The sequence below is a fragment of the Dipodomys merriami genome, unplaced genomic scaffold (assembly GCF_024711535.1).
Source record: "Dipodomys merriami isolate MVZ:Mamm:240054 unplaced genomic scaffold, mDipMer1.0.p SCAF_574, whole genome shotgun sequence".
In the NCBI taxonomy this organism is placed as follows: domain Eukaryota; kingdom Metazoa; phylum Chordata; class Mammalia; order Rodentia; family Heteromyidae; genus Dipodomys; species Dipodomys merriami.
This window is the reverse complement of record NW_027206151.1, coordinates 248,229-276,205: the sequence shown is the minus strand read 5'-3', so window position 1 is coordinate 276,205 and position 27,977 is coordinate 248,229. Positions and strand designations below refer to the sequence as shown.

Genomic DNA, 27,977 nt, shown 5'->3' with positions numbered 1-27,977 from the left:
ACCCACAGCCTGGGGGTCGGGGGGGCCTCCCTCACCCCACAGTCTGGGGATGGGGGGCCTCCCTCATCTCACAGCCTGGGGGTGGGGGGGCCTCCTCGGGCCCCGGAGCAGGGACCTCCCTCAAGGAGAGGCCCCTCACCTGGAACATTCCAGACCCTGCCATTCTCTGGCCATCTAGCACAGAGCAGATGTGACCTGGAAAGCTTGTTTCTCCTGCAGCAGCAGGCTCAGCAGCCAACCCAGATAAGCTTGGTTTTATGACAGAAAGTTCTGGCGGCTGAGCCAGGGCCTCCAGGGGGATGGGAGCCCAGCTGAGGGCCAACTGGGCTGGAGGGGCCAGCCAGACCGCAGGGGACTGGGGGCTGGAGGGGCCAGTCGGGCCGCAGAAGGCCGGGGGCTGGAGGGACCAGCTGGCTGGAGGGGCCAGCTGGTTGCAGGGGGCCGGGGGCTGGAGGGGCCAGCCAGGCCTCAGGAGGCTGGGGAACAGGGGCTGGAGGGGCCAGCTGGCCGCAGGGGGGCGCGGGCTGGCAGAGGAAGGCCCTGAGAACTCTTCCTGCTTTGGCCTGCATGAAGCCCACACCCTGGCTCCATGGGAACTTGGACACCCAGAGAAATGGGACAGATGCCACAGGGACACCTGTGGCTCACCAGTGCCTCAAACACAGAACTCTAACGACGCAGCTATAGAAGGCTGCCCAGGGCTTCCTTGGACGTGCCAGGTATACCACCTTTATTCAAGGACTCCGATAACCACCCGCATGTACGCAGCCTCCAGGGCCACCCACGTAGACACGGGCCTCCCAGGATCCCACACCCGGGCTTTCTCACAGCTGCCACAGGCCGCGGTCAGGGTCAGGCTGTGGCCGTGGGAGCTGGTGCCCAGGCTCCTCTCCCCTTGTTCCGGGCTGGCTGTCTACACGTCTGTGCTCCTGGAGCTGGGCCTGCCGGAGGGTGGGTGGGCAGGTAAGGTCAAAGGGTGGATCCTCCGTGGACCTTCCCCAGCGCCTGCCCCAGCCCAGCCCGCCCTACCACATTTCCTGAAGCGTCTGGTTCTTCTCCTGAAGCGTCTGGTACTTCTCCCGAAGCGTCTGGTACTTCTTCTGAAGCGTCTGGTACTTCTTGTCTAGCACAGTGTTCTTCACCAACTGGGGGGTGTCCGGCACAAACCACGCCGCGATGAGCTTGACGCACAAGGCCACATGCTGCGGATGGGGGCCCAGGAGGCCCAGTAAGGACAGGGCTAAACAGGACCTTTGGGGGTCGGCGAAGAGAGCTGCCTGCCCGCCACCTCCACGTCTCCTCACTTCCGCTCACCTCGAAGAGGATGACGAAAGCTAGGCGGATGGCCAGGAGAAACCAGAACTGCTCAGAGAGGTTGTAGTCGTGGGCATTGCGGTAGTCCCGGTACCTGGAGGAGGAGGAGCCTGAGGTCAGGGGTCAGGAGGGCAACCCAAGGGCAACCTCGGGGGAAGGGTGAGAAGAAGGTTCCAGACCTGCACTTGGTCACGTTTTCCCAGCCCTCCTTCATGATTGGGTCCTGGAAGTCCTTGATGTGGAAAACAGACAGGCTGTGGTTCACATAGCCCTTGAGGCAGCTGCAAAGACAGGAGGGGGGCTAGCAGGGCCCCTGGGGCCTGAGGCACTTCTCAGAAAGTGGGGGGCTAGCAGGGCCCCTGGGGCCTGAGGCACTTCTCAGAAAGTGGGGGGCTAGCAGGGCCCCTGGGGCCTGAGGCACTTCTCAGAAAGTGGGGGGCTAGCAGGGCCCCGAGGCACTTCTCAGAAAGTGGGGGGCTAGCAGGGCCCCTGGGGCCTGAGGCACTTCTCAGAAAGTGGGGGGCTAGCAGGGCCCCTGGGGCCTGAGGCACTTCTTAGAAAGTGGGGGGCTAGCAGGGCCTTGGGGGCCTGAGGCACTTCTCAGAAAGTGGGGGGCTAGCAGGGCCCCGGGGGCCTGAAGCACTTCTCAGAGACCCACTGAGTCTGGGGGACAATTGGAGCAGGCACTATGGGTGCTGAGTCTGCTGGGGTACCACCAACTGTCTCCCCCTCCCCCAGAGTCTGGGGAACACTCCTGGAGCTGCTCCAGGAGACCCGATCTGCAGTTGCCACGCTCCAGGGAAAGGAGCTAGGCATGGCTCTGCCCGGTCCCCTTGTGAACCACTCAGCGGCAGCTGTACTCCAGGACCTCCATCCCAACAGGCTCTAGCCGAGGGGCTAAAGGTCAGTGTGGGCAGGGCAAGGAAGCCCCAGCTCCAGCTGCACTATAGTCCCACATGGCACAGGCAGTGTCCGGCCGTTCCCGGCAGGGAGGGCTTGGGCTCCTCGGGGCTGGTTTCTTGGGGGAACTCTCAGTGTTTGAGGCCTTACTCTTCTGTAGAGTTGGAGCCGGGGTGGCAGGGGCCATAGCGGTACTTGTAGACCATGCGGGGGATGAACTCAGAGGTGAAGGCGATGACCATCCCGTTGGTGATGACGGCCAGGACGCCAATGGTCTCCAGCACCTGCAGCCAGGTCCCTGGGCCGGAGCAGCGGGGAGAGGCTGTCAGAGCCGTGGCCGAGGCAGCCCCGCTCTGCAGCCTGGTCCAGTCCCCAGAGGCCAGCAGCCCGCCTGGCCGAGGGCCTGTGGCACTCTGCCCGCGACACCCCAGTGCAGCAGTGGGTGAAGTTTCTCATTCGGAAGTCCCCAGCCAAGGCAGACACAGTGCTGTGCCTCCTGCAGTCCTTCACCCTGGCATAAACGGGGGGGGGGGGGACACTGGGGGATCTTGTCCCCCATCTTCCTCCTGAACTCCTTAGCAGGACCTTTTGGTCCCAGGCACCCCCCCCACCCCCCCGCCGGGGACTGGGCTTCCAGACTCAGCCCTAAACCTTGGCAGCCCCGTAGGCGGAACGGCTGTCTGGGTGGAGGAGTGGAGCCCCAGTACCATCAGGCACAGGCTTGAGCCACAACAGATGAGTGTGGTCGCAGGCCCCGCCGTGCAGAGCGCAGAGCCTGCAGCTGGCCGCTGCACCCCAGCACCTGCCCCCTCGGCCCACCCCGCCGGCCCGACCAACCGATGTCCTTGGCCTTGCGGGCCACCAGGCGCTGCTGCAGCCGGACCATCTTGATGGCGTCCAGGCGGATCTCCACCAGGTTGCTGAAGAGCGCAAGCAGCGGTGCCAGCGGAAAAGCGGCCACGAAGATGGTGGTGAAGCCGTACTGGATCACTGTGAGGCGGACACCTCGGTGTGGGCCAGGGCTCGGAAGCCCCCTCCTCCCCACGTCCCCCTCCTCCCCCATGCCCTCCCACACACTCATTTCCATGAACTCGTCAAACAGGCTGAAGGTGGTAATGGGGTTCAGGAGGTAGTTGCGTCGCCACTCCTGCAGCTCAGGCTCGTGGGCCCCAAAGTTGCGCTTGATGGTCCACATGGTACGGCACTTGTGGGCCAGCCACCTGAGGGACAGGAGTGGTGAAGACCTGCAGGCGGGGGCGGAGGGAAGGGCAGGCGGGCGGGGCCGGGTGGGGATGGGCAGAGGCCTTCCTCACGGGCCCAGGTACTCCATGCAATTGCTCAGTGTTTGCTTCAGACCCATGATGATGGCCATCTGCACAAACAGGTCCATCATGCAGCCGCTGAGATGGCACTGTGGGGCCAGAGGAGATCAGGGGAGGGCTTCAGAAGGAGGGCCTGGACACGGGAGGGCCCGGACACAGGAGGAATCCACACTGACCTCCTCTAGCTTCCACAGACCCGCCAGGCGTGTAGACTTCCCAGGGTGGCCGTTGATCCTGGGGTGGAAAGTGAGGTGTGGGAGGAGGCAGGCCAGCACCCTGCTGAGGCCGCAGTGCCCGTAAGACAAACGACGTGATACCTAACTCTCCTCCTGCGGGCCTGCCAGGCAGCACCAGCCCAGCCTCATCCTGAGAGCCTGCAGGGCAGCACACACGCCCAGCCTCATCCTGAGAGCCTGCAGGGCAGCACAAGCCCAGCCTCATCCTGAGAGCCTGCAGGGCAGCACAAGCCCAGCCTCATCCTGAGGCCCTGCAGGGCAGCACAAGCCCAGCCTCATCCTGAGAGCCTGCAGGGCAGCAGACACGCCCAGCCTCATCCTGAGAGCCTGCAGGGCAGCACAAGCCCAGCCTCATCCTGAGAGCCTGCAGGGCAGCAGACACGCCCAGCCTCATCCTGAGAGCCTGCAGGGCAGCACAAGCCCAGCCTCATTCTGCAGGCCCTGCAGGGCAGCACAAGCCCAGCCTCATTCTGCAGGCCCTGCAGAGCAGCACAAGCCCAGCCTCATTCTGCAGGCCCTGCAGAGCAGCACAAGCCCAGCCTCATCCTGAGAGCCTGCAGGGCAGCACAAGCCCAGCCTCATCCTGAGAGCCTGCAGGGCAGCACAAGCCCAGCCTCATCCTGAGGCCCTGCAGGGCAGCACAAGCCCAGCCTCATCCTGAGAGCCTGCAGGGCAGCACAAGCCCAGCCTCATCCTGAGAGCCTGCAGGGCAGCACAAGCCCAGCCTCATCCTGAGGCCCTGCAGGACAGCGCACAAGCCCAGCCTCATCCTGAGGGCCTGCAGGGCAGCACAAGCCCAGCCTCATCCTGAGGGCCTGCAGGGCAGCACAAGCCCAGCCTCATCCTGAGAGCCTGCAGGGCAGCACAAGCCCAGCCTCATCCTGAGAGCCTGCAGGGCAGCACAAGCCCAGCCTCATGCAGGCCCCACAAGCTCAGACACACTCTCCGGACAGGAGTGCTGAGTTGGTCTCTATCCCCAGAGAAACTGTACATATGGTAAGTTTATGTTTAAAGATTTCCTGTTTTCTGTGACATAATACACACACCTGCACGCATACACACTACTAGGGACCAAGGCCCAAGTGTCTGTCTAGCAAGGGGAGAGGGAGGAGCTAGAGGGGAGAGAAGGGTAGTGGAGGAAGGGGAAGAGAAGAGGAGGGGAAGAAGGGAAAGAAAAGAAAGAGGAGGAGAAGAAGGGAGAGGGGAGGGGAAGGGGAGAAGAAAGGGGGAAGGGGAAGGAGAGGAGGAGAAGGGGGAAGGAGGAGGGGGAGGAAGGAGAAGAGAGGAGAGTAGTAAACGAAAGGGAGGAAAAACCGTGCAGGAGGGGAGAAAGGAGAGGAGAGGAGCAATCAGTCGCAGACAGTGGAAACTTGTGAACTGGCCCGGTGTGGTGGTGCACACCTTTAACCCAGCATGAGAGAGAGAAGCTGAGACAGAAGCTCTCGAGTTCTACACCAGCCTGGAAGACATGGGAAGACCCCGTCTTAAAAACAAACAAAACCTGTAAATAACCAGAATGAAATTCACATGAAATCTTGTGAGCTATATGAAGAAACTCTAATGTATTAAAGAATATAAAGGAGCCGGCTTTCAGTAGGAGAAGTCAGAGCTGCCCTGGGATACGGGAAGGTATGGCCCCCAAAGTCAGCCAGTCCTGATTCCTGAAACCTGTGGCAATGAATCTCAGTGATATGACCGATGGGATGAAGGCTGCCAATCAGCAGACCAATCCACAGAGACTTCAGAGTCTTTAGGATCTTAAATGGGGAAAGGAGTGGCCAACCAGGACTCAGCTTGACATGGCCAGGTTTTTTAATTTTGTTTTGTCTTGTTTTCCTTTGTGCCCATACTGGGGCTTGAACTCAAGGCTTGGGCACTGTCCCTGAGCTTTTGCACTCAAAGCAAGCACTCTACCACCTGAGCCACAGCTCCACTTGACAGTTTTTTGGTGGTTAATTAGAGATAAGAGCCTCACGGACTTCCCTGCTCAAGCTGGCTTTGAGCTACAGTCCTCAGACTTCAGCTCCCTGAGTAGTTAGGATTACAAGTTTGAGCCACTGGCACCTGGCTTGACATTGCTAGTTTTGGAGCCGGAAGAGACCATCATGAATCCTGGCAAGAAAGGCAAAAAAGCAGACTTTCCTCAAGCGTGCAAAGAGAGGCCTGTGGCACGTCGGGTTTCAGGCTCGAGTCATCGGAACCCCGGCCACATGAGCTCTAAGGCGATCATGCACTTGCGTTGTCACGGCCACTAGGCTGTGGTCACTTGTTACAGCGAATACAGCATTCTGGTCAATTCTTTCTAATGTTTTTTTGTTTTTTGGTCCGGTTGTGGGCCTGAACTCTGGGCCTGGGCGCTGTCCCTCAGCTCTTCAGCTCAAGGCTATCGCTCTACCACTTGAGCCACAGCGCCACTTCTGGCTTTTTTTTCCTTCTTATGTGGTGCTGAGGAATTGAACCCAGGGCCTCATGCATGCAAGACAAGCGCTCTACCACTGAGCCACCTTCCCAGCCCAATTCTCTCTAATGTTATCTGTATCTTTATTATAATACTAAAGCAAACCCTAAAATTTTGAGGCAGTTTGACAGAATGATTCAAAAGTTCATCTAAAGAATAAAGGTGGGGGCATGGAAATGGGGGGGGGGGAAAGGATGAACAAATAGGGCAGTGGTACTCAGTGGAAACTGTTGAACTATAAAACTGTGGGTGAGGACAGGAGGGAAAAACTGGAAGAGACTTGAGGAAGGAGTGACATTGTCCAGAGAGAAATAAAAATAAAAGGAAAGTAAAAGAATGAAGGTGTAGGACTGGGAAAGTGGCTCAGTGGTAGAGCGCTTGCCTTGCATGCATTATGTGCATGCATCAGCACCACATAAGCAGAAAAAGCTGGAAGTGGCACTGTGGCTCAAGTGGTAGAGCGCTAGCCTTGAGCTGAAGAGCTGAGGGATAGCGCCCAGGCCCAGAGTTCAGGCCCCAAAACTGACAAAAATTTTAAAAAAGAACAACAACAAAAAGAATAAAGGTGTAAATTACCATTAAAAAGGGGGAAAAAAGAAAGATGGGCACCAGTACACCAGTAACCTTAGCTACGCAGGAGCTGAGATCTGAGAAACGAGGCTCAAAGCCAGCCAAGGCAGGAAAGTCCATGAGATTCTTATTTCCAGTTACTCACCAGAAAACCAGATGTGGCACTGTGACTCAAGTGGTAGAGCACTCGCCTTGAGCTGAAGATCCCAGGGACAGAGCCCAGGCCCAGAATTCAAGCCCCATGACCAACAAAAAAAAGAAAAGAAAGAGAGCCAGCTACCAATGGCTCACACCTATAATCCATACCACTCAGAAGACTAAGCATTGGAAGATTGCAGTTTGAAGCCAACCCTGAGAGAAGAGTCTGTAAGACTCCAATTAACCAGCAAGATATTGGACTGGAGGCATGGCTCAAGTGGTAGAACACCAACCATGGCCAAGAAAGCTAAGCAGGAGTGGAAGGCCCTGAGTTCGAGCCGCAGAGCAGGGATCTCAGTGCAGCCAGCTGCAGCCTGGTGGTGTGAGGTCCAGGGGAGCTGCGTGGAGCCCACGGGCTTCCCAGCACAGGACGGCAGTGGACCGCGCAGAGGGGACGGCTGCTCACAGAGAAATGGACACACGGGCTTCTGCATTCCCACAGCACCTCTACGTCCTCATGAATCAAGGCTGCCAGACCACAAGCATCTAAAGTCAGTCATGGCCAAGGTGCTCTCACGGTGGGAAGGATGGCGTGAAAAGCAGCAGCCACAGATCTTGTGAAAAGCTCACGGGGGGGAGGAGACCTGCCCTCTGAAGATCTCTCTCTTTCCAACAGGACCAGACACAGCAACTGAGGAGCTGAGCTCCAGAGCCAAACTTTCTGCTTCACCACCTATTGGATGTGTAACCCTGAGTTTCTTAACCAAGCTAGGCCTCAGTGGCCTCATGACATGAGGCTAAGACAACACTGCGCCTAGACTCAATGATCTGATGACCGTGAAGAGCCAGTGGGCGCATGGGATGGGAACAAGCCGTTATTATAAAGCCCGTCCCATCTGCTAGGAAGCCAACTCCGAGATGAGCGGAGCCCGGGACCGCGGCCGGAACGCCTGCCAGGGCCAGCCCGACCGGCCTTGGCTTTCCTGCGGGGCTGGGCGCTGGCCCTGCGCCGCGGCGCCCTGCGGCCTTTCTGCCTCTGTGGCGCTGAGGCGTGGAACCCAGGCCTGGCTGCCCGCGGAGCCCCGCCCAGCCCTGCGGCCGCCCGCGCACCTGCCCAGGATGAAGGCGATGTAGATGAGCGAGGAGAAGTGCACGAAGAACTGCAGGGCGAAGAACTTGACGGTGAACTTGCTCTCCCGCTCCGAGAAGGTTCTGGGCTCCTCTGCAAGGAGACGCAGCGCGCTCGCCCGCCGTCCCCCCGGCCCCCAGGACGTGATCCGGCCCCCCCGGACGCACTCCCGCCCCCCCCCGCCCCCCAGGACGTGATCTGGCCCCCCCGGACGCACTCCCGCCCCCCCTGCCCCCCAGGACGTGATCTGGCCCCCCCGGACGCACCCCCGCCCCCCCAGGACGTGATCTGGCCCCCCGGACGCACTCCCGCCCCCCCCCCCGCCCCCCAGGACGTGATCTGGCCCCCCCGGACGCACCCCCGCCCCCCAGGACGTGATCTGGCCCCCCCGGACGCACCCCCGCCCCCCCAGGACGTGATCTGGCCCCCCCGGACGCACTCCCGCCCCCCCCACCCCCCAGGACGTGATCTGGCCCCCCCGGACGCACCCCCGCCCCCCCAGGACGTGATCTGGCCCCCCGGACGCACTCCCACCCCCCCCCCGCCCCCCAGGACGTGATCTGGCCCCCCCGGACGCACCCCCGCCCCCCAGGACGTGATCTGGCCCCCCCGGACGCACCCCCGCCCCCCCAGGACGTGATCTGGGCCCCCCGGACGCACTCCCGCCCCCCCTGCCCCCCAGGACGTGATCTGGCCCCCCCGGACGCACCCCCGCCCCCCCAGGACGTGATCTGGCCCCCCCGACGCACCCCCGCCCCCCCCACCCCCCAGGACGTGATCTGGCCCCCCCGGACGCACCCCCGCCCCCCCAGGACGTGATCTGGCCCCCCCGGACGCACCCCCGCCCCCCCGCCCCCCAGGACGTGATCTGGCCCCCCCGGACGCACCCCCGCCCCCCCAGGACGTGATCTGGCCCCCCCGGACGCACCCCCGCCCCCCCGCCCCCCCAGGACGTGATCTGGCCCCCCCGGACGCACCCCCGCCCCCCCAGGACGTGATCTGGCCCCCCCGGACGCACCCCCGCCCCCCCCAGCCGGGGCCTCCTCTCACCCAGGTCGCAGAGCTTCAGGGCCATGAACCTGTTGACCTGCCGGGAAAGGGCGTCATACGCGGGGCTCGCGGGGCGCCTCAGCCCCGCTCCTCGGCTCCCCTACCTTGGTCATGAGGACAATAATCACATAGTGGACCAGAGCTCCGGTCACCACCACCGCCGTGGTCACCTGCTCGCCCAGGAAGCTGCTGAAGAGGGCGGCAGCCAGCACTCGGTAGACAACCAGCACGTGGGCCATGCCGATAATGAGGCAGATCTGAGGGTGGGCAGCGGTGGGCAGGCCGGGGTGGGCTGCCTGGGGCGGGCTGGGGCCGCTCTGCGGTCCTGCCCCGCTCTGCGGCCCCGCCCCGCCCCGCCCCGCCCCTCGCCTCGCCCCGCCCCACCCCGCCCTCGCTCCGCCTCTCACCTCGCTCCCCTCGCCCCATCCCGCCCTCGCCCCACCCCTCGCCCCGCCCCGCCCTCGCCCCGCCCTTCGCACCACCCATCGCCCCGCCCCACCCTCGCACCACCCATCACCCCGCCCTCGCTCCGCCCCTCACCTCGCTCCCCTCGCCCCATCCCGCCCTCGCCCCGCCCCTCGCCCCGCCCCATCCCGCCCTCGCCCCGCCCCTCGCACCACCCATCGCCCCGCCCCACCCCGCCATCGCTCCGCCCCTCACCTCGCCCCATCCCGCCCTCGCCCCGCCCCACCCTTGCTCCGCCCCTCGCCTCGCTCCCCCTCGCCCCATCCCGCCCTCGCCCCGCCCCTCGCCCCGCCCCCGGGCTGCCCCTGCCCTCCCCCCTTGCTCCGCCCCTCGGCCCGGCCCGCCCCTCGCTCCGTCCCTCACTCTCTCGCCCCGCCCCTTGCCCCCGCTCCGCCCCCTCACTCCACCCCACCCCGCTCCACCCTTCACTCCGCCCCTCGCCCTCTCACCCCGCCCCTCGCCCTGTCGCCCCGCCCCTCGCCCTGTCGCCCCGCCCCTCGCCCCGCCCCCTCACCCTCTCGCCCCGCCCCTCACTCCCTAGCAGTACCATGAACAGAGACAGGACCAGGATGATGGTGCTTCGCAGGTAGGAGTGTTGATGAAATCGGAGCTTATATTCAGGGCAGTTGATGAGCTCAAGAGCCATCTCTTCCTGGGGAGAAGGCACAACACGCCTCAGACACAGCAGGAAACACCTCCAACAGGGGTGGACACGCTCAGACAGGAGAGAACCACTGAATGGGGGACACAGCTCAGACATGGGGTGCACGCTTCAGACACAGGAGGGCATGACAGTGCCAGGCCTTCCTGCGGTACCCAGCTCAGACGGCGGCCACGGTTTGGGCCACAGGGCCCTCGGGGTGCCGATGACCCTTGCTGCTGGCCTGCCTTACCTGGTCTTCATCCCAGCTGTACAAGTCCCAGTTCAGGACCACCTGTGCTCGCTGCCGCTTCCAGATCTCTAGGAACACTGTGGCTGCAGTGGAGACAAGAAAGCACCGCAGATGACCCTGCAGGGCCTCGGGCTCAGGCCGGCCCTCAGAACGGCGCAGAAGGCTAGCGGACTCACCCCACACAGCCATGAAGAAGGCAAACAGCACCGTGCCGTCGTTGTCGAAGAGGTGGGTGAGCTGGGGAGAGGCACAGGCTGTGCTAGGCCTTCACCCGTGCCCCAGGGAGGGGGCCTCCAGCTCTGCAGAGCACCCCGGTTCCCGTCTTCCCACCCCCACCCCTGGGCAGACACACCGCGCCAGCCCGTGCCCTAGGTTTGCAGCAGACCTTCGCAAAGGTGCAGGTCTCCGAGAGCACGTGGAAGCCTCCGGTGTGTTCCCCCACGGGGCACATGACAACGCTGTGGGCCTCGCAGACCTCCTTGCTGAGGGGGCAGGGGTGGGGCTGACACTGATTTTTCCCAGATGCCAGGTCGCGCTGGGGCCCTGTCCCCATCCCAGCCCACAGCCCTAGCCTCCAGTCCCCAGCACCTGGCCTACCTGATCTGACTGGCATCAAACAGGGTGAATCCACTCAGGAAGACCACGAGGCCCATCAGCGCCGCGGGCACCAGCATGTAAGTGTACCAGCCGAGCCACGCGAAGTACAGCGCCACCTTCTCGCCAAAATACTTCCTACAGGCAAGCCACCCTGTGGAGGCCTCCCCTCCTCCGGGCAGCCACAGCCCCGTTGGCGGGCCCTGGGGTTCCCCGGGGGCAAGGTTACCTGATTGTGTCAATCGGCTGCTTACGGAACATGCTTCTCCACCGCGCCCACTTCTTCAGCTCTTTCAGCTCTTCCTCCCTGTGGACCTAGGTGACAGACGTTCGCTGGGGTCTCACCCTCCAGCCCCAGACCCCAGCCCCAGAGCCGGCCCACCTCTCACCTTGTGCAGGGCAAACCTGGCTTTAAAGACCCCGCCTTTCACCAAGTCCTCGAAGGAGTCTGGGGGTCACAGGCCTGTGTCAGGGGGCGGAGGGCAAAGGGGCTGCCTGTGCCCTGCCTCCCATCACCTGCCCTTAGCCTCACCCCCGGCGGCTGTCGTGCGGTTCAGGAGAAAGTTCACAATTCGGATTCTGAAACCCAAGGGTGAGGTCAGGGTCCGGTCCCGCTGTCCCATCCGCCACTCAGCCAGCCCGGCCTCCCTCCCCCACCCCCCCCCCATCTCAGCAGGGCCCCCATCTGGGCCCTGAACCCACAGATCAGCCGGGGTCCCACTCACCCTTCTGAGAGCCGCTGGGGGTGGGATGCTGCCGGGGCCCTTCCCCACCCCCACTCCTGCTGTCAGCCCTGGCTCCCAGAGCCCCCGCCTTTCAATCCTGCGCCCACCTCTGAGCCCACCACATGCCAGAACAATCCCTCTTTACCCCCAGTGAGTCATTTTACCTACGTGGGGGCTGAGGCTCAGAGAAGCTGGGTGACATAGCCATGGCCACATTGCCAGGCATGGGGCTGCAGAGGCGCAGTGGAGGGCATTTTCTGGCTGTACCTCGTGTGTGTGTGTGTGTGTGTGTGTGTGTGTGTGTGTGTGTGTGTGTGTGTGTGTGACTCCTTCCATGAATGCACAGATTCTCCAAGCCTGAACCTCTAGGCTCCCACCAAGCGGCCTGCTCTTCAGGCTGCCTCTTGTTGCTCTTGCTGGTCTCAGCGGCTCTGGGACCCACGATCAGATTCCAAGAGCACCCTCTGCCCATGCCCTCTGGCTGGGCTCCGGCGGAGCCCTGGCGCCTGGCAGGGGTGGGGACCGGGACGGGAAATGCCAGGGCAGGTAAGTGGTGGAGCTGGGACCTCTCCCTACCAGGCTTCTGTGCAGACGTGCAGAGAGGGGCCTTTGAACTAGAACGGAGGGATTTGTGGGAGATGCTGGCCTCTGTAAGTCCCGCCCACTCCCCTCACTTCACACCTAGCTGGGATTCTGTGTCCTCACGAACAAAGTCAAAGGTGTCCTTCAGAATGCTTCAGTAACAGAATCATCATTATACCTTGTCACACATGGAAACTGGGGAAGGGTGGTCGCATGAGGGGTGGGTCAGAACCTAGGGCCTCGACCCTCCGAGGCTGAGCGGAGCCAGAACTCAGCACAGGCCATACTGTGCCCATGCCAGGCCCAGGGCTGAGGGCACTCTGTCAGTACCGGGTCTGGGGTGAGGTCACTCTGTCTGTACCAGGCCCAGGGCTGAGGGCACTCTGTCTGTACCGGGTCTGGGGGTGAGGTCACTCTGTCTGTACCGGGTCCGGGGCTGAGGGCACTCTGTCTGTACCGGGTCCGGGGCTGAGGGCACTCTGTCTGTACCGGGTCTGGGGCTGAGGTCACTCTGTCTGTACCAAGTCTGGGGGTGAGGTCACTCTGTCTGTACCGGGTCTGGGGCTGAGGGCACTCTGTCTGTATCAGGCCTGGGGCTGAGGGCACTCTGTCTGTACCGGGTCTGGGGGTGAGGTCACTCTGTCTGTACCGGGTCTGGGGGTGAGGTCACTCTGTCTGTACCGGGTCCGGGGCTGAGGGCACTCTGTCTGTATCAGGCCCGGGGCTGAGGGCACTCTGTCTGTACCGGGTCCGGGGCTGAGGTCACTCTGTCTGTACCAGGCCCAGGGCTGAGGTCACTCTGTCTGTACCAGGTCTGGGGGTGAGGTCACTCTGTCTGTACCAGGTCCAGGGCTGAGGGCACTCTGTCTGTACCAGGTCTGGGGGTGAGGTCACTCTGTCTGTACCAGGTCTGGGGGTGAGGGCACTCTGTCTGTACCGGGTCCGGGGCTGAGGGCACTCTGTCTGTACCGGGTCTGGGGGTGAGGTCACTCTGTCTGTACCGGGTCTGGGGGTGAGGTCACTCTGTCTGTACCAGGTCTGGGGGTGAGGTCACTCTGTCTGTACCGGGTCTGGGGCTGAGGGCACTCTGTCTGTACCAGGTCTGGGGGTGAGGTCACTCTGTCTGTACCAGGTCCAGGGCTGAGGGCACTCTGTCTGTACCAGGTCTGGGGGTGAGGTCACTCTGTCTGTACCAGGTCTGGGGGTGAGGTCACTCTGTCTGTACCGGGTCTGGGGGTGAGGTCACTCTGTCTGTACCAGGCCCAGGGCTGAGGGCACTCTGTCTGTACCAGGTCTGGGGGTGAGGTCACTCTGTCTGTACCAGGCCCAGGGCTGAGGGCACTCTGTCTGTAGCAGGTCTGGGGGTGAGGTCACTCTGTCTGTATCAGGCCCGGGGCTGAGGTCACTCTGTCTGTACCAGGTCTGGGGGTGAGGTCACTCTGTCTGTACCGGGTCTGGGGGTGAGGTCACTCTGTCTGTACCAGGCCCAGGGCTGAGGGCACTCTGTCTGTACCAGGTCTGGGGGTGAGGTCACTCTGTCTGTATCAGGCCCGGGGCTGAGGGCACTCTGTCTGTACCGGGTCCGGGGCTGAGGGCACTCTGTCTGTACCGGGTCCGGGGCTGAGGGCACTCTGTCTGTACCAGGTCTGGGGGTGAGGGCACTCTGTCTGTACCGGGTCCGGGGCTGAGGGCACTCTGTCTGTAGCAGGTCTGGGGGTGAGGTCACTCTGTCTGTACCGGGTCTGGGGGTGAGGTCACTCTGTCTGTATCAGGCCCGGGGCTGAGGTCACTCTGTCTGTACCGGGTCCGGGGCTGAGGGCACTCTGTCTGTACCAGGCCCAGGGCTGAGGGCACTCTGTCTGTACCAGGTCTGGGGGTGAGGGCACTCTGTCTGTACCAGGCCCAGGGCTGAGGTCACTCTGTCTGTACCAGGTCTGGGGGTGAGGTCACTCTGTCTGTACCGGGTCCGGGGCTGAGGGCACTCTGTCTGTACCGGGTCCGGGGCTGAGGTCACTCTGTCTGTACCGGGTCCGGGGCTGAGGACACTCTGTCTGTAGCAGGTCTGGGGGTGAGGTTAGAGCACTCCCAGTCCTGGCTCTGGACGCAGCCTCTCACCTTGTGGTGGCCTCGACTGGCTCAGACTTGGCGAGTTTGTCACTGGGGGTTGGACCCTCGGATTCCATGAGGAGAGTTTGGTACAGGTCAAAGATCCTATTGTCTGCTCGAATCCCGAAATACACCTGTTTCCCGTCTTCCACCACCTGGGGAAGCCACATGGGAACCTGTTCCCTTCACCTGCAGCCGGGACCTGTCCCCGGGGGCTGTCCTTGCGGCCCTCGGCCCGTGATGCCCCCCCTCAGGCTCCGGCCTGCAGGACACACGCCTACCTTGAAGTGGAAGCCCTTTCTCTGGAGCTGCTCCAGAAACTCCTGCTGCCTCTCCTGCTTCAAGCTTTGCTGAGGATGCCAATCAGCCACCAGGACATAGTCCCATTGCTCAGTCGCCTCAGCCTGGAGGAAGGAGGGAAGGAGATACGGGACCGAGGCCCGGTACAGGACAAGAGGAGCAGCGTTGGGTGGTGGCACCAAGCCCCGGAGGCCCAGCGGACCCACCTGAAGGGTGTGGCTTCTCTCCACCAGCGGGAAGCTGTCGGCCTCCGCCCCCATCAGGACCTGGAGGCTGTCTTCACCCTGGAGACAGAGAGGGGCTGGGGTCTGTGGAGGCCCCCTCCTGCCCCCTCCAGCTCCGAGGGGTACGCCTCCACCCCTGCGCAAAGCTGGGGTCGGGGCGGCCAGAACCGTGGAAGTGAGGCTGATACTGAGGAGGTGACACAGAAGTGAGAGTCACACAGAAGCAAGGGCACAAAACAGATGCAGACAGAGTCCGCGCGGGCGCACCGGGAGAGCCGCTGGGCTGGACGGGGCGGGGGGGTCACGGACACAAAACAGATGATGCAGAGTCCGTGCGGGCGCACCGGGATTGCCGCTGGGCTGGATGGGGTGGGGAGGGGGGCGGGGGGGTCATGGACAGCCCCGCTTCTAACGCAGCAGAAGACAGAAGCAGACCGTCACAGGGCAAGTCCCCGGGAGCAGCCGCCACGGGAAGACGGGCAACCTTGCAACAGAAGATGGGGCGGTGGCAGGAGGCGCCAGTGCCCACACGTGAGGAGTCGGGCAAATCATCGGCCGGGGAGCCAGGAACGCTGCTCTGGCCTTGCACACCCTTGCACACACAGTGGCCCACTGAGCGGCGGGGCAGTCCCCAGCCACGCCTGGCCTGTCCGCCCTCAATGCCGCGGGCCCGGGCGCCCTGGGCCGTGCTCAGGCAGCCGCGCCCCCAGCCCATCGGGGCAAGGTGAGGGAAGCAGCTAGGGAACCACAGATCTTCCATCAAGCCTTCTACGAAACGGACATCCCCCTCCTCCTCCCGAGGGGCAGACACCCTGACCTGACCACGTGAGGAAGGCCGGGTCACCCGAGAGTCACTGGACATCAGGGACCCCATGGGATGTGGGCGCTAGGACAAGGTCCCCTCACCCCATATAAGGAGGACCATGGACCATGGGCCATGCACAGGCACAGAGGAGCTCCACAGGGGCAGCCAGGGCAACAGGGACTCCCTACACCCAGGACTGGGCAGCCAGGGTGCTGAGCATGGGCGATGAGGCCAGTGGGGGCTGAGCACCCGTGCACCCCACAGCTCACAGCCAGTCTGAGGCACCCCACAGCTCACAGCCAGTCAGACGCCGGTGGGGGCTGAGCACCCGTGCACCCCACAGCTCACAGCCAGTCTGAGGCACCCCCACAGCTCACAGCCAGTCTGAGGCACCCCCACAGCTCACAGCCAGTCTGAGGCACCCCCACAGCTCACAGCCAGTCTGAGGCCGTCTCAGAAAACAAACTTTTTATTTTTTTATCTCTTTTTCTGTTCTCTTGTGCTATTTATTTCTAATGACTTTCAATTGGGAGAGAGCGAGGGCAGGGTAACACTGTCCAAAAAGAAATGTACTCTTTACCTGACATAACTGTCACCCTCTGTGCATCACCTTTATAATAAAAATAAAAAAATTTAGCCGGGCACCAGAGGATCACGGTTCAAAGCCAGCCAGGCAGGAAAGTCCATGAGACTCTTATCTCCAATAAACCACTCAGAAAATGCTGGAAGTACTGCTGTGGCTCAAGTAGTAGAGCAGTAGCCTTGAAAACAAAGAGGCTCGGGGACAGCACCCAGGCCCTGAGTTCAAGTCCCAAGCCTGGCATAAATAAATAAAGTATAATAACAACAAAAAGAAAATGACTTTCAGATGTTTACCTGCAATGTAATATACCAATTTTATAACAGTAAACTGAAAAGCAACCAACAGGCAAAGCTGTGCTTTTTTTGTTAGTTTTCTTTTGAGACAAGTCTCTGTGTGGTACCATGCCTGACTCTGTGTGTGTGTGTGTGTGTGTGAGAGAGAGAGAGAGAGAGAGAGAGAGTGTGTGTGTGTGTGTCCTGGGGCTTGAACTCAGGGCCTGGGCAATATCACTGGGCTTTTCCCCTCAAGGCTAGTGCTCTACCACTTGAGCCCCAGCTCCACTTCCAGCATTTGGTAGTTAATTCCTGACTGGGCTGGCTTTGGACGGTGATCCTCAGAGCTCAGCTACTTGAGCTGCTAGAGTTACAGGTGTGAGCCACCGCGCCCAGCCACTGCCTCATTTGTTCAGGAATGTTCTTAAACGGGATAAAACTGCACCACAAAGGAGGTGGCCGTGGCAGAACGGGAGCAGTGGGTGCTGTGAGTCCCTCCTGCTGCGGGCTGCGAGCTGCGTGCTTTATCCTCCGCAAACAAGGTGCCTGAGTGCTGAAGCTGAGGGAGAGCAGGGCTGCCTTCCTGAGGTGCTGGGTCCTGCAGAGCGGGAGGGGGGGCTGCCAGGCAGGCCAGGGAGGGCCTGCCTCAAAAGAGTGCCTGGCAGGAGGGCCGGGGCTCTCCACAGGCCCCCAGCCACCCGCTCTGCGCTCTGCGGACCTGTGGACTCAGGCTCTCGCTCTGCCTGCTGGCCCCCGCGGCCCCCTTCCCCGCCCGCACTGCCCCACCCAGCTCCTGCCCCCCCCACCCCAGCCACATTCCTGCTGCCTCCTCCAGAGTTTCCGCAGACCGCCCCAGCCTGTCCAGCCTCAAGGCTGCCGGTAAAATGTGGGCCACCCAGTCACATTTCCATTTCAGATCAACGCCAAGGGCTTCTAGGGTATCTCAGTGACGGTCTGGGTTAGACTTGCAAAACGACATTTGTCTCAGGTTCAACTGAACCAAGCTCCTCTTTGCTTTGTCCTGCTGAGTCTGCAGCCTCCTGGAGCCCCAGATCCACGCACACCCCGGAGGGCACAGCTCCCGAGCAAGGCTGGCTCTGCCCCGCCCCCCCCATGCCCCCACAGACGGGCAGCCCCACGGCCACTGGCTCTGCTCCCCCATGCCCCCACAGACGGGCAGCCCCGCGGCCACTGGCTCTGCCCCGCCCCCCGTCCCCCCACAGACGGGCAGCCCCGCGGCCACTGGCTCTGCCCCGCCCCCCCCATGCCCCCACAGACGGGCAGCCCCACGGCCACTGGCTCTGCCCCGCCCCCCCCATGCCCCCACAGACGGGCAGCCCCACGGCCACTGGCTCTGCCCCGCCCCCCCCATGCCCCCACAGACGGGCAGCCCCGCGGCCACTCTGGGCCGATCTAGGTGTCCATGGGTTTTCGTCCTGTTCCTCACCCTCTGCCCAAGTCCTGTCTTCCCCCCGCCCTCTCCCGATTACACCCCAGACTACTGGCCACTCCCAGCCTCCCAAAGTCAGCTCACAGACACCTGTGCCCAGGTGTGGCACCTGCTAGCCGAAACTTCTCCCGTCTGGGATCAGGGGAGAAACCAAGCTCAGTCAGACCCAGGGGAGGGGCGGGGCACCCTCGCCTCTTCAGGGAGGAAGGAGAGCCATCAAACAGGTCAGGCGGCCCGGGACCAGCCTGCCCCCTGGTCCCCAGCTGGGCAACAGAGTTCAAGTGGGTGTCGTGTGCGATGAATTTGTTAGGGAAATGGATATTTTTCAGTTATAGTTATGTGTGTGGTATATTTACTTTGGTTCTCATAAAAACATTTACTAATTATTTATAGGACACATAGCACATGCTCTGGTCATAATCCACACATCTATTGTATGTGCTTCTTGTTAATTCTTTTTAAAATGGTTATGATAAAGGTGGTATGGGTTTGGCCGTTCCACAGGTCAGGTAATGAGCACGTGTCTTTCTGGACAGTGTCACCCCTTCGTCTCTCTCTCCCGGTTTGGGAAATGGAGTCTTACGAGCTTGATTTCCCTTGTCATTCCCTCTCGTCCGGGGCCCACACATCAGGAAGCAGGGGTGTTGAGGCAGATCCTGCCAGCCCAGAACCCTAGGCTGGACAGGACTTTGGAGCCCAAATCACAAGGGAGCCTGGGTTCTTCACTCTCGAAGGCCTGGGTGAACGACTGTCCTGAGCTCAGCTGCCCTCAGCCACCTCCCCGCCACAGGCCAGCCCGCACAGGTCCCGGCCCTGAAACTCCGCTGCCCCCACACCCCGCGGTCTCTGGTCTCCTCCCTGGCCACAGCCCAAGCCTCCTAGATCATCTTCCCAGCTGAACTCCTAGCTCTGGTCCCCAGCCTGACACCATGAGCTTCTCAGCACTGCCCTTGGGGTCTTCACAGGGTGAGGGGGCGAGGGGCTGGGCTAGCCTGAGCCCCACCCAGCTGTGCACGCGCGTGGGCAGGTGCGTGTGGGCAGGTGTGCACACGTGCGTATGCGCGTGGTGCACCAGTGCTGGGGACTGGACTCGGGGCCTCTTGCCCTCACTTAGCTTTTTCACGTAAGGCTGGTGCTCTGCCCCTCAAGCCGCATCTCTCCTTCCAAGTTTTGCTGGTTATTGAAAACAAGCGTCTCTCAGATTTGTCTGCCCAGGCTGACTTCAAACCAGGGTTCCCAGACCTCAGCCCCCTGAATAGCCAGGATGGCTGGTGTGAGCCACGGCGCCCAGAGGGTAGACAGCGTTGTGCAGTGGAGGCAATGTCCAGGACCTACGTCCTCATCCATAGCGCCGGCCACCCACCCACCGACGCCCAGGGTGTGGGCTCGGCCGGGGCCTCAGAGGCTGGTGCAGACCAGGGTCAGCATTCGGGCTCAGGCAGACGGCTCGGCTGTGGCCAGTCGTCCAGAGACTCGGTTTCCTCATCTGTACAGTGGGGTGATGTCACCCCACTTTGCAGGCAGAGAGGTGGACGAAGCCACGTGTCCAGCCCCTGGAGTTTCCTTCATCGTCTCTGTCCTTCCTGCCCTGGGAATCATGGGACCCATCCCACTGGGTGAGCCCACGCGTTCTACGTGAAGAAGCTTCTGGAGACACCGCTCCCAGGGACTGTCCCTCCTGAGGGTCAGGAGCCCGCCCCAGCCCGGCTCGGGCGGCCGACCTCCCGCCTGGCCTCCAGGTCCGGGCTGGCAGGGGTTTGGCTGCCGCCCGGCCGGCCGGACCTCCCTAGCCGCACACCGAGGGACGAGCCCTCTCCGCTGCGTGGCCCCTCACCTGAGGCCGCACCCAACCTGCCGGCCAGCACTCCTGGCCCTCTGGACGGGGCCCTAGAGCATGCGGCAATTTCACCATCCACCAAGGGCACCATTCCACGTCACAGTGCCCAGCACAGAGGCCGCTCATGCCCACCCTCCCCCAGGCTCTGATTCCCCAGGGCCTCCCCCACCTGCCCCCTCCCACCTGCCCCCCTCCCACCTGCCCCCCTCCCACCTGCCCCCCTCCCCCCACCTGCCCCCCTCCCACCTGCTCCCCCTCCCTCCACCTGCTCCCCCACGCTCCCACCTGCTCCCCTCCCCCCACCTGCCCCCCTCCCCCCACTTGCTCCCCTCCCCCACCTGCTCCCCTCCCCCCACCTGCTCCCCTCCCCCCACCTGCCCCCCTCCCCCCACCTGCTCCCCCACCCTCCCACCTGCCCCCCTCCCCCCACCTGCTCCCCTCCCCCCACCAGCTCCCCTCCCCCCACCTGCCCCCCTCCCACCTGCCCCCCTCCCCCAACTTGCTCCCCTCCCCCCACCTGCTCCCCTCCCCCCACCTGCTCCCCCTCCCACCTGCTCCCCCTCCCCCAACTTGCTCCCCTCCCCCACCTGCTCCCCCACCCTCCCACCTGCTCCCCACCCTCCCACCTGCTCCCCCACCCCCTACCTGCTCCCCCACCCTCCCACCTGCTCCTCTTCCCCCACCTGCTCCCCTCCCCCCACCTGCTCCCCCTCCCCCACCCTCTCCCCTGCTCCCCCTCCCCCACCCTCCCCCCTGCTCCCCCACCTTCCCCCCTGCTTCCCCACGCTCCCCCCTGCTCCCCCATCCTCCCCCCACCTGCTCCCCCATGCTCCCACCTGCTCCCCCTCCCACCTGCTCCCCCACCCTCCCACCTGCTCCCCCACCCTCCCACCTGCTCCCCCACCTTCCCATCTGCTCCCCCATGCTCCCACCTGCTCCCCCTCCCCCCCGCTCCCCCACCTTCCCATCTGCTCCCCCACACTCCCACCTGCTCCCCCTCCCCCCACCTGCTCCCCCACCCTCCTCCCTGCTCCCCCACCCTCCCCCCTGCCCTGGCTCTCCAGAGTCCTCGCATCCGACCTGCCATTCTCCCTCCAGCAGCCACCGTCGGTCACCCCAGCCCATCCTTTCCATGTCTGCCCCTTGCTCATCCCCAGATACCAACCAGGCAGCTGGCTCTGTGCTGCCAGAGGGGAGTGGGCATTGTGAGCATGCCTGGGTGCTGGGTCACCGGGTGTCCACCCAGCAGGCACCGGTGCCCAGAGCTCGGCCTTTGGCGGGGGGCAAAAACGTGGGGCAGCGCTCCTCGGGGACAGAGTGTGCGGGCCCGGCCTGGGGGCCCCACCCTCAACACCCTCAAGGCCGCAGCCATCAGCACTCTGAACGCCGGTGGTCACAGTTCCCAGGGACCAGTTTCAGTACAGTCCCGGCAAGGACTCAGTCCTCACCACATCTGAGGATTCCTAGGCCCTGCTCCCGGTGACTCACTGGCAGCAGCTCTGTCCTCCGCACAAAGGCCAAGGGCTGAGACTAGAGGTGGGCGGGACCCAGATCAGGGAGAGTCACTCTGGGGGTTCGGAGGCTCGGACCAGAGCAAGGGGTGGAAAGAATCAGCAGGTGGGTGTGATCAGACCATGGGGGGAGCTGAGACCTCAAATCCTCTGGATCTCTAAGGACCAGAGTGCTCACCCCAGCCAATGGAGACTGTTCCCTCTCCTTCCCAAGCCCCCGGTCTCTCCATCTCCAAGGCACGGGGTGGTCAGGGGACCCTAGGTCATGCCAAGTAGTCAGGGACCAGAGCCGGGCCCAGGGGGGCCAGGAGGGGCCTGGCAGGGCCAGAGGGAGTGGCTGCTGACGAGGCCCACGCCTGAGCAGAGTGCTGAGTGGAAACTTGGTTTCACTCTCGGCCTCTCCGATGGGCTCTGCCCTGCTGCCCAGCGCCCGGCACTGGCCCCGGGAGAGGAGCAGAATCTCTCCCAGGGGGTCGCAAGCCCTTGCCCTAGCACGCTCACCCCCAGGTCCCACCAGCCAGCCTCTGCCTACAGCAGGGCCCCAGCGACAGAAGGCCCACTGTACGCCAGCCTTGACCACCCTGAGCCTCCGCCCAGGCCGGCCCTGACCCCTGGCCTCTCTCCCCAGCACTGCTGCTGTCCGGGAGGCTCAGCATGCGTACTACCCCACGTGCCCTGAGACTGTAGCAAAGCCATCGCAGGGCACACACAGACGTCCAGCCCCGGGTTCCCCGGACCTGGAAACCGGGCCCTGTGGGTCTGCCACAACTCCAGCCTGCTCCATCAATCCCGAGTCCACTCATGGCTCTGACCACCCTCTCCCAGGCTGGCCAGGCTGCCAGGACCCCACAGACGCCTTCCCGGGAGGTGGAGAGGCGGGAGGAGCCGCAGGTGGGCCTGTGCCGCCCCGAGCTCACCTGCATGCTGGCGTGCTCTCTGTGTCTGGGGTCAGCGGGAGGCTGTGACCCCCATGCAGGCGGGCTAGACGGGCTTCCACGTTCCCGGTCTCCTCCTCGACTTCCGTGTGCGTTCACTCCTCCCTCTTGCCCTGCCACACCCCAGGTGTTCTGGGAGGAGCTAGTGTTTGCCAGCTGCTACCACAAACACAGAAGCCCCCTTCCAGCCCACAGGAGCTCAGACACCGTTCTGGAAACCAGGTCTGGGCGGGACCAGGCTGGACGAAGCCTCTAGACTCCCCTGGCCACCCTGCTTTCTTCCTCCTCCCTTCCCTACAGAAGACATCTGGCTATAAGATGGGGTGCAGGGCACCCCCTGGGGGAAGCAGGTGTCCTAGGCTATAACAGAGACAAGCGCGCCCTCCCTCCCCCAGGACACCTCCGGATCAGCCCGACCCCTCCCCGCAGGTCTGGTCACCTCCAGATCAGCCCGACCCCTCCCTGCAGGCCTGGTGTCCATTCTGCAAGAGGAGAGGAGGGAAGGGCAGTGGGTGGGATGCTCAAGGCCCCCGTGGTCTCCGGCCGGTGTCCTGACAGCTGGGGACCTGGGGGTCTGCAGGCGACCCTAAGGGTGCAGGTCCACCCATCCCGGTCTCCAGCCGGGGCTGCAGCCCAGCTGGCACCGCAGCAAAGTCGACTCCCGGTGGCCCGAGGACTGACCTGTCTTGACGCAGAGGCCAGGAGAGGTGAGGGCGAGGGGCGGTTCCAGAAGGTGCTGGACGGACCAGGAGGCCTGGCAGACGGACGCTGGGAAGCTGGAATGCGGGGGGGGGGGGGGGGGCTCAGCACTGAGACCCCAGGGCAGAGGAGGGCCCTGCAACCACGCGAGCTGTCCAGCAGAGGGCGCCGGCAGCGCCGTGGGGTGCCCGCAGCCCCTGCAGTCCCGGGGTGCTATGGAGAGCAGGGGCCCTGTGAGGTCACGGAGGTCACAGGGCACAGCTGTGAGTTGGGGACCAGGGGCCCCTGGGTGTCTCGGGTGTTGTGGGGTGAGGAAGCGCCTTGGGGGTCACAGGGCGTCATGGGGGTTGGGGGCACCCGCAGTGCCAGGGAACGCTGTGGAGACAGGAGCTCCGACTTGGTGAAGTCTGCCCAGGCTTCTCAGAGGGCCAGCGCACCCCCCCCTCGCCTCTGCTTGGGGTCCTCCCACAACAGACACCAGGAATGAGGGATGCGGTAGCAAAGGTGGACCCAGGAGGACAGAGCTGTGCAGCGGAAGCAAATCAGACCAACACCGGAGCCCTCTGATGACAGACAGGCCTAGCAGCGGCTCAGACACGCTAGTGCATTGTGCTAGCCTGTAAACTCTGAGCCGGGCACCAGTGGCTCGTCCCTATACCCCTAGCTACCCAGGAGGCTGGGATCTGATTGCGATTTGAAGCAGTCAGAGCAGAAGAGTCCCCATGAGACTCTTACCTCCAGTGAACCACCAGAAAACCAGAAGTGGCTGTGTGGCCCAAAGTGACAGAGCGCTGCCCTTGAGCAAGAGCTCAAGGACAGCGCCCAGGTGCTGAGTTCAAGCCTCATGACTGACAGAAGAAAGAAAAGAAAGAAGGAAGGAAGGAAGGAAAGAGAAGGAAGAAAGGAAGGAAAGAGAAGGAAGAAGGGAAGGAAGGAAGGAAGGAGAGAAAGAAAGAGAAAGGAAGGAAGGAAGGAGGGAAAGAAGGAAGGAAGGAAGGAAGGAAAGAACGAAAGAAAAAGGAAGGAAGGAAGGAGGGAAAGAAGGAAGGAGGGAAGGAAGGAAAGAACGAAAGAAAAAGGAAGGAAGGAAGGAAGGAGAGAAAGAAAGAAAGGAAGGAAGGAAGGAAGGAAGGAAGGAGGGAGGGAAAGAAGGAAGGAGGGAAGGAAGGAAGGAAAGAACGAAAGAAAAAGGAAGGAAGGAAGGAAGGAGAGAAAGAAAGGAAGGAAGGAAGGAGGGAGGGAAAGAAGGAAGGAGGGAAGGAAGGAAAGAACGAAAGAAAAAGGAAGGAAGGAAGGAGGGAGGGAGGGAGGGAAAGAGGGAGGGAAGGGAATGGGAATTCTGGAAGCTAGGTATATGATACAGTGGTAGAACACTTGCTCAATCCCTAGTGCTGCAAGAAAAGAAGATTCAGAGAGAATCAGAGCACGCGATCATGAGCGGGAATGGGGGTGACAGAGAGGTCAGTTCAGCACTAGTGTGGCTGACCTACGGTCCTCAAGGGTCAGAATTCCTTTAAGTTGTTGCTCTGCCGCCTCGAATAACTGGTCTCCTTGCCCCCCCGCGGTCCAGGGTGGCCGCTCCAGTGCAGGCCAGCAGGAAGAGCCCAGCCTTCCCAGGTTTAGGCACATGACCACGCCTTACTGCAAGGGTCCCTTTCCCTGAGGTTCCCTCGGGAACCCAGCAGCCTCACCCCAGGCCACAGGGTCTCAGACCACCACTGAGAATCAGAAACAGAATCAGAGATGCTGTGGAGCACAAGAGTTCCACCAGCTCGGATCCACATCACCAACCAGCACCTGAGCCTTGGGACTGCGTCCCCCACCAGTGCCTCGCCCCACGCCTCCTCCCGAGAGACTTCAGTGTCTACCCAGCATTCATTTCCAATGTCCTTACTGAGAAATGCCAATTTTATTGTTGAAGAAATCTTGATCCTGTCTTTGTTGTTGGTCGTGGGGCTTGAACTCGGAGCCTGGGCCCTGTCCCTGAGCTTTTTTGCTCAAGGCTGGCAGCTCTACCACTTTGAGCCACAGATCCACTTCTGGTTTTCTGGTGGTTCGTTGGAGATACAAGGCTGGCTTCAAACCTTGATCCTCAGATCTCAGCCTCCCAAGTAGCTAGGATGACAGGCATGAGCCACCGGCACCCGGCTCTTATGCCCATTTTCTAAGGGCATAAGAGAAGTCCCCTGCCCAGAGGTCTCCACACTCAAGGGTCGGCAAGCCAGGGCAGACGGCTTCACCCCGTCTGCAGAGAGGGCCACTTCGTCTTCACAGACAACGGCAAGACGCCTCAAAGCCTTGACACCAGGCCGGTCGCTGGCCACTCCCTGAGCCCCCTGCTCAGGAGGCTGGGATCTGAGGATCGTGGTTTGAAGCCAGCATGGGCAGGAAAGTTTCTGAGACATTTTTAAACCATGCAACCAAGTCTGTTATTAGGCATGGGGTTTTTAATGTCTTCAGAAGTTCCATATGTAGGGAAAAGTACCTGCCATGTAACATATTGGAACTTGCAAGCCTCATCTCTGCCTAGAGAAGGAAAGTTACCCTGGGGCTTGCTTAACCAGGAGGTCAGTGCGTCTGACGACCCCAAGAACACGGAGATGAACATGGCAGACAGACTGCCCACCACCCACACCAGCACCACCAGGCCTAGCCCTTCCTGAGGCCCACAATCATCAAATCATCATCGTCACCACAGAAATCTGGGATATATGTTTCTTGGGACTCACCAGAAAATGGGGTGAGGGGAAATGCCATTTTCGAAATGATTCTGGCGGGGATTTCCTTGCGGACGGTCTTGTCACCACCGAGCCGGGCGGCCTGAGCCATGGCAATCTCAGCCTCCCTCCTGCATGGCAGCCAGCGGGAACAGAGCCGAGGGGGCACCGGGGCAGGTGGCTGTGGAGAGCACACACACCCTCCACCCTGTGAGACTCTTACCTCCCATCAACCACCAACGCGCGGAGCAGAGCTGGGTTCAAGGGGAAGAGCACTGGCCTGGAGCAGAAGAATCCAAAGGACAGTGCGGAGCCTGAGTCCATGTCCTCGTTCGTGCTGGCACCGCACACACGCGCGCGTGCACATGCACGCACACACACACGCGTACATGCACACACGCACACACACGTGCACATACACACATGCACACACACACGCACACATATACACACGCGCGCACGCGCGCACATAGGCACGTGCAGAGGTCCACACGCACGCGCACACACACGCATGCACACGAACACACATATAAACACGCACACGTGTACACACTCACACACATGCGCACAGATGCGAACACACACGTGCGCACACACACACACACACTCACACGCGCGCCTACACGCATGCGCACGCACAGACACGCACACACATACACACATGTACACACAGATACACACATGCATGCACACACATTCACACGCACACGTGTGCACATGTGCACACACATATATGTGCACACATACACACATACACATGCACACACGTACATGCACACACACGCACATACACATGTGCACGCACACACACATGCACGCACACATGCACACGCAGCACACACGCACATGCGTGCGTGCACACACGCGTGCACACATACACACCCGCACACAAGTGCACACAGATATGTGTGTACACGTGCATGCACACACATGCACACACACACTCAAAGGATCCATGGGAACATTAAAAACGTCTATTATTAAATAAAAAAGTAAATGGATGAAATTTTTATCTCATCTAAATTAAGATGAAGTAAAGGGCTGGGAAGGTGGCTCAGTGGTAGAGCGCTTGCCTAGCATGCATGAGGCCCTGGGTTCCATTCCTCAGCACCACATACACAGAAAAGGCCGGAAGTGGCATTGAGGCCCAATTGCTAGATGGCTAACTTTGAGCAAAAGAAGTTCAGGGACAGTGCTCAGGCCCTGAGTTCAAGCCCCAGGACTGACAAAAAAAAATAATAAAATGCATTCAAGTGCTAGAAGAGTAGATTTGTGCTTGACACTTTGGTTTGCTTCACTAGTGAACTGTGGGTTTGGAGGTGTGGTTCAGTAGGTCAGAAAGAGCACCAGCCAATGAGCAAAGCATCTGGTCCTGAGTTCCAGTCCTTCTGGCAAAAAAAAGAAAAGAAATATACTTTGCTTCTTCCTTATGCTACTTTGTTTCTTCCTTATGCTACTTTGTTTCTTCCTTATGCTACTTTGTTTCTTTGAAACTTCATACCACAAATACACTTTCCTATAAACTTTATTTTCTTGTTAAACTGTTGCTTTATCATGGCCCCTTCCCTTTGTTCTCGCTCTGTGCAAACTGCACGTGCCCCCCGCCCCCGCCCCCGCCGCCCCCCAGCAGCCCATAACCTGTCAGCACCTGTATCGACCAGGCCACTGGTCCCTGACCCCTGTGGGGCAGTGGCAGTGGGGGTCCCCCCCCAAGGTCACTTCCTCATTTGCTGAGGTCCCCTCCCACCCTTTCCTGAATAATCTCTCCCCCCACTCACTCAAGCTGCAGCCGGGCAGTTTGGCTCTCCCGGTAAACTCTTTTCTGCCTGAACCCTGTGGCGGTCTCCTTTCGGCAAGTTTTACATCTGGTTCCAGAACCCAGGAGAGGACAGTGTCAGGGGTCATCGGACCCCCTCTGCCTCCTGCTTCCCGGCCGCCCCTCCCGGGTCAGACCCCCCCTCGCTACCTCTACCACTGCTGGCTGTGCAGCCCTCCTACCGTCTCCCCGGGTGTCTGGTGACATCCACGGACCCTCGTGCCAGAGGGATCCCCGACACCTTCTGGCCAGTCTCTTCCAGTTTTGGGGACACTTGAATGGAGGGACCTGGGTGGACTGGGACAGCGTCCACTCACTGATGCCTCCTCCTCGCAGACTCCTCCCC

General features: G+C 61.7%; 1 protein-coding gene across 1 annotated transcript; it reads right to left on the bottom strand.

Moving 5' to 3' along the window:
• Positions 1-700: 700 nt before the first annotated feature.
• On the bottom strand, positions 701-22,469 carry LOC138813008 (anoctamin-9-like). The gene is made up of 24 exons (XM_070001279.1): positions 22,382-22,469; positions 14,989-15,066; positions 14,764-14,886; positions 14,492-14,637; positions 11,602-11,648; positions 11,459-11,517; positions 11,299-11,384; positions 11,073-11,207; positions 10,861-10,957; positions 10,652-10,712; positions 10,476-10,558; positions 10,130-10,234; positions 9,222-9,374; positions 9,118-9,154; positions 8,049-8,160; positions 3,713-3,770; positions 3,528-3,625; positions 3,292-3,434; positions 3,052-3,204; positions 2,365-2,512; positions 1,494-1,595; positions 1,315-1,408; positions 1,030-1,202; positions 701-941 (listed from the first exon to the last, which is right to left on the bottom strand). Exons 1-24 carry the CDS (start codon positions 22,385-22,387, stop codon positions 914-916), a joined length of 2,325 nt encoding a protein of 774 aa, XP_069857380.1. The 5' UTR covers positions 22,388-22,469; the 3' UTR covers positions 701-913.
• Between the last annotated feature and the right edge of the window lie 5,508 nt (positions 22,470-27,977).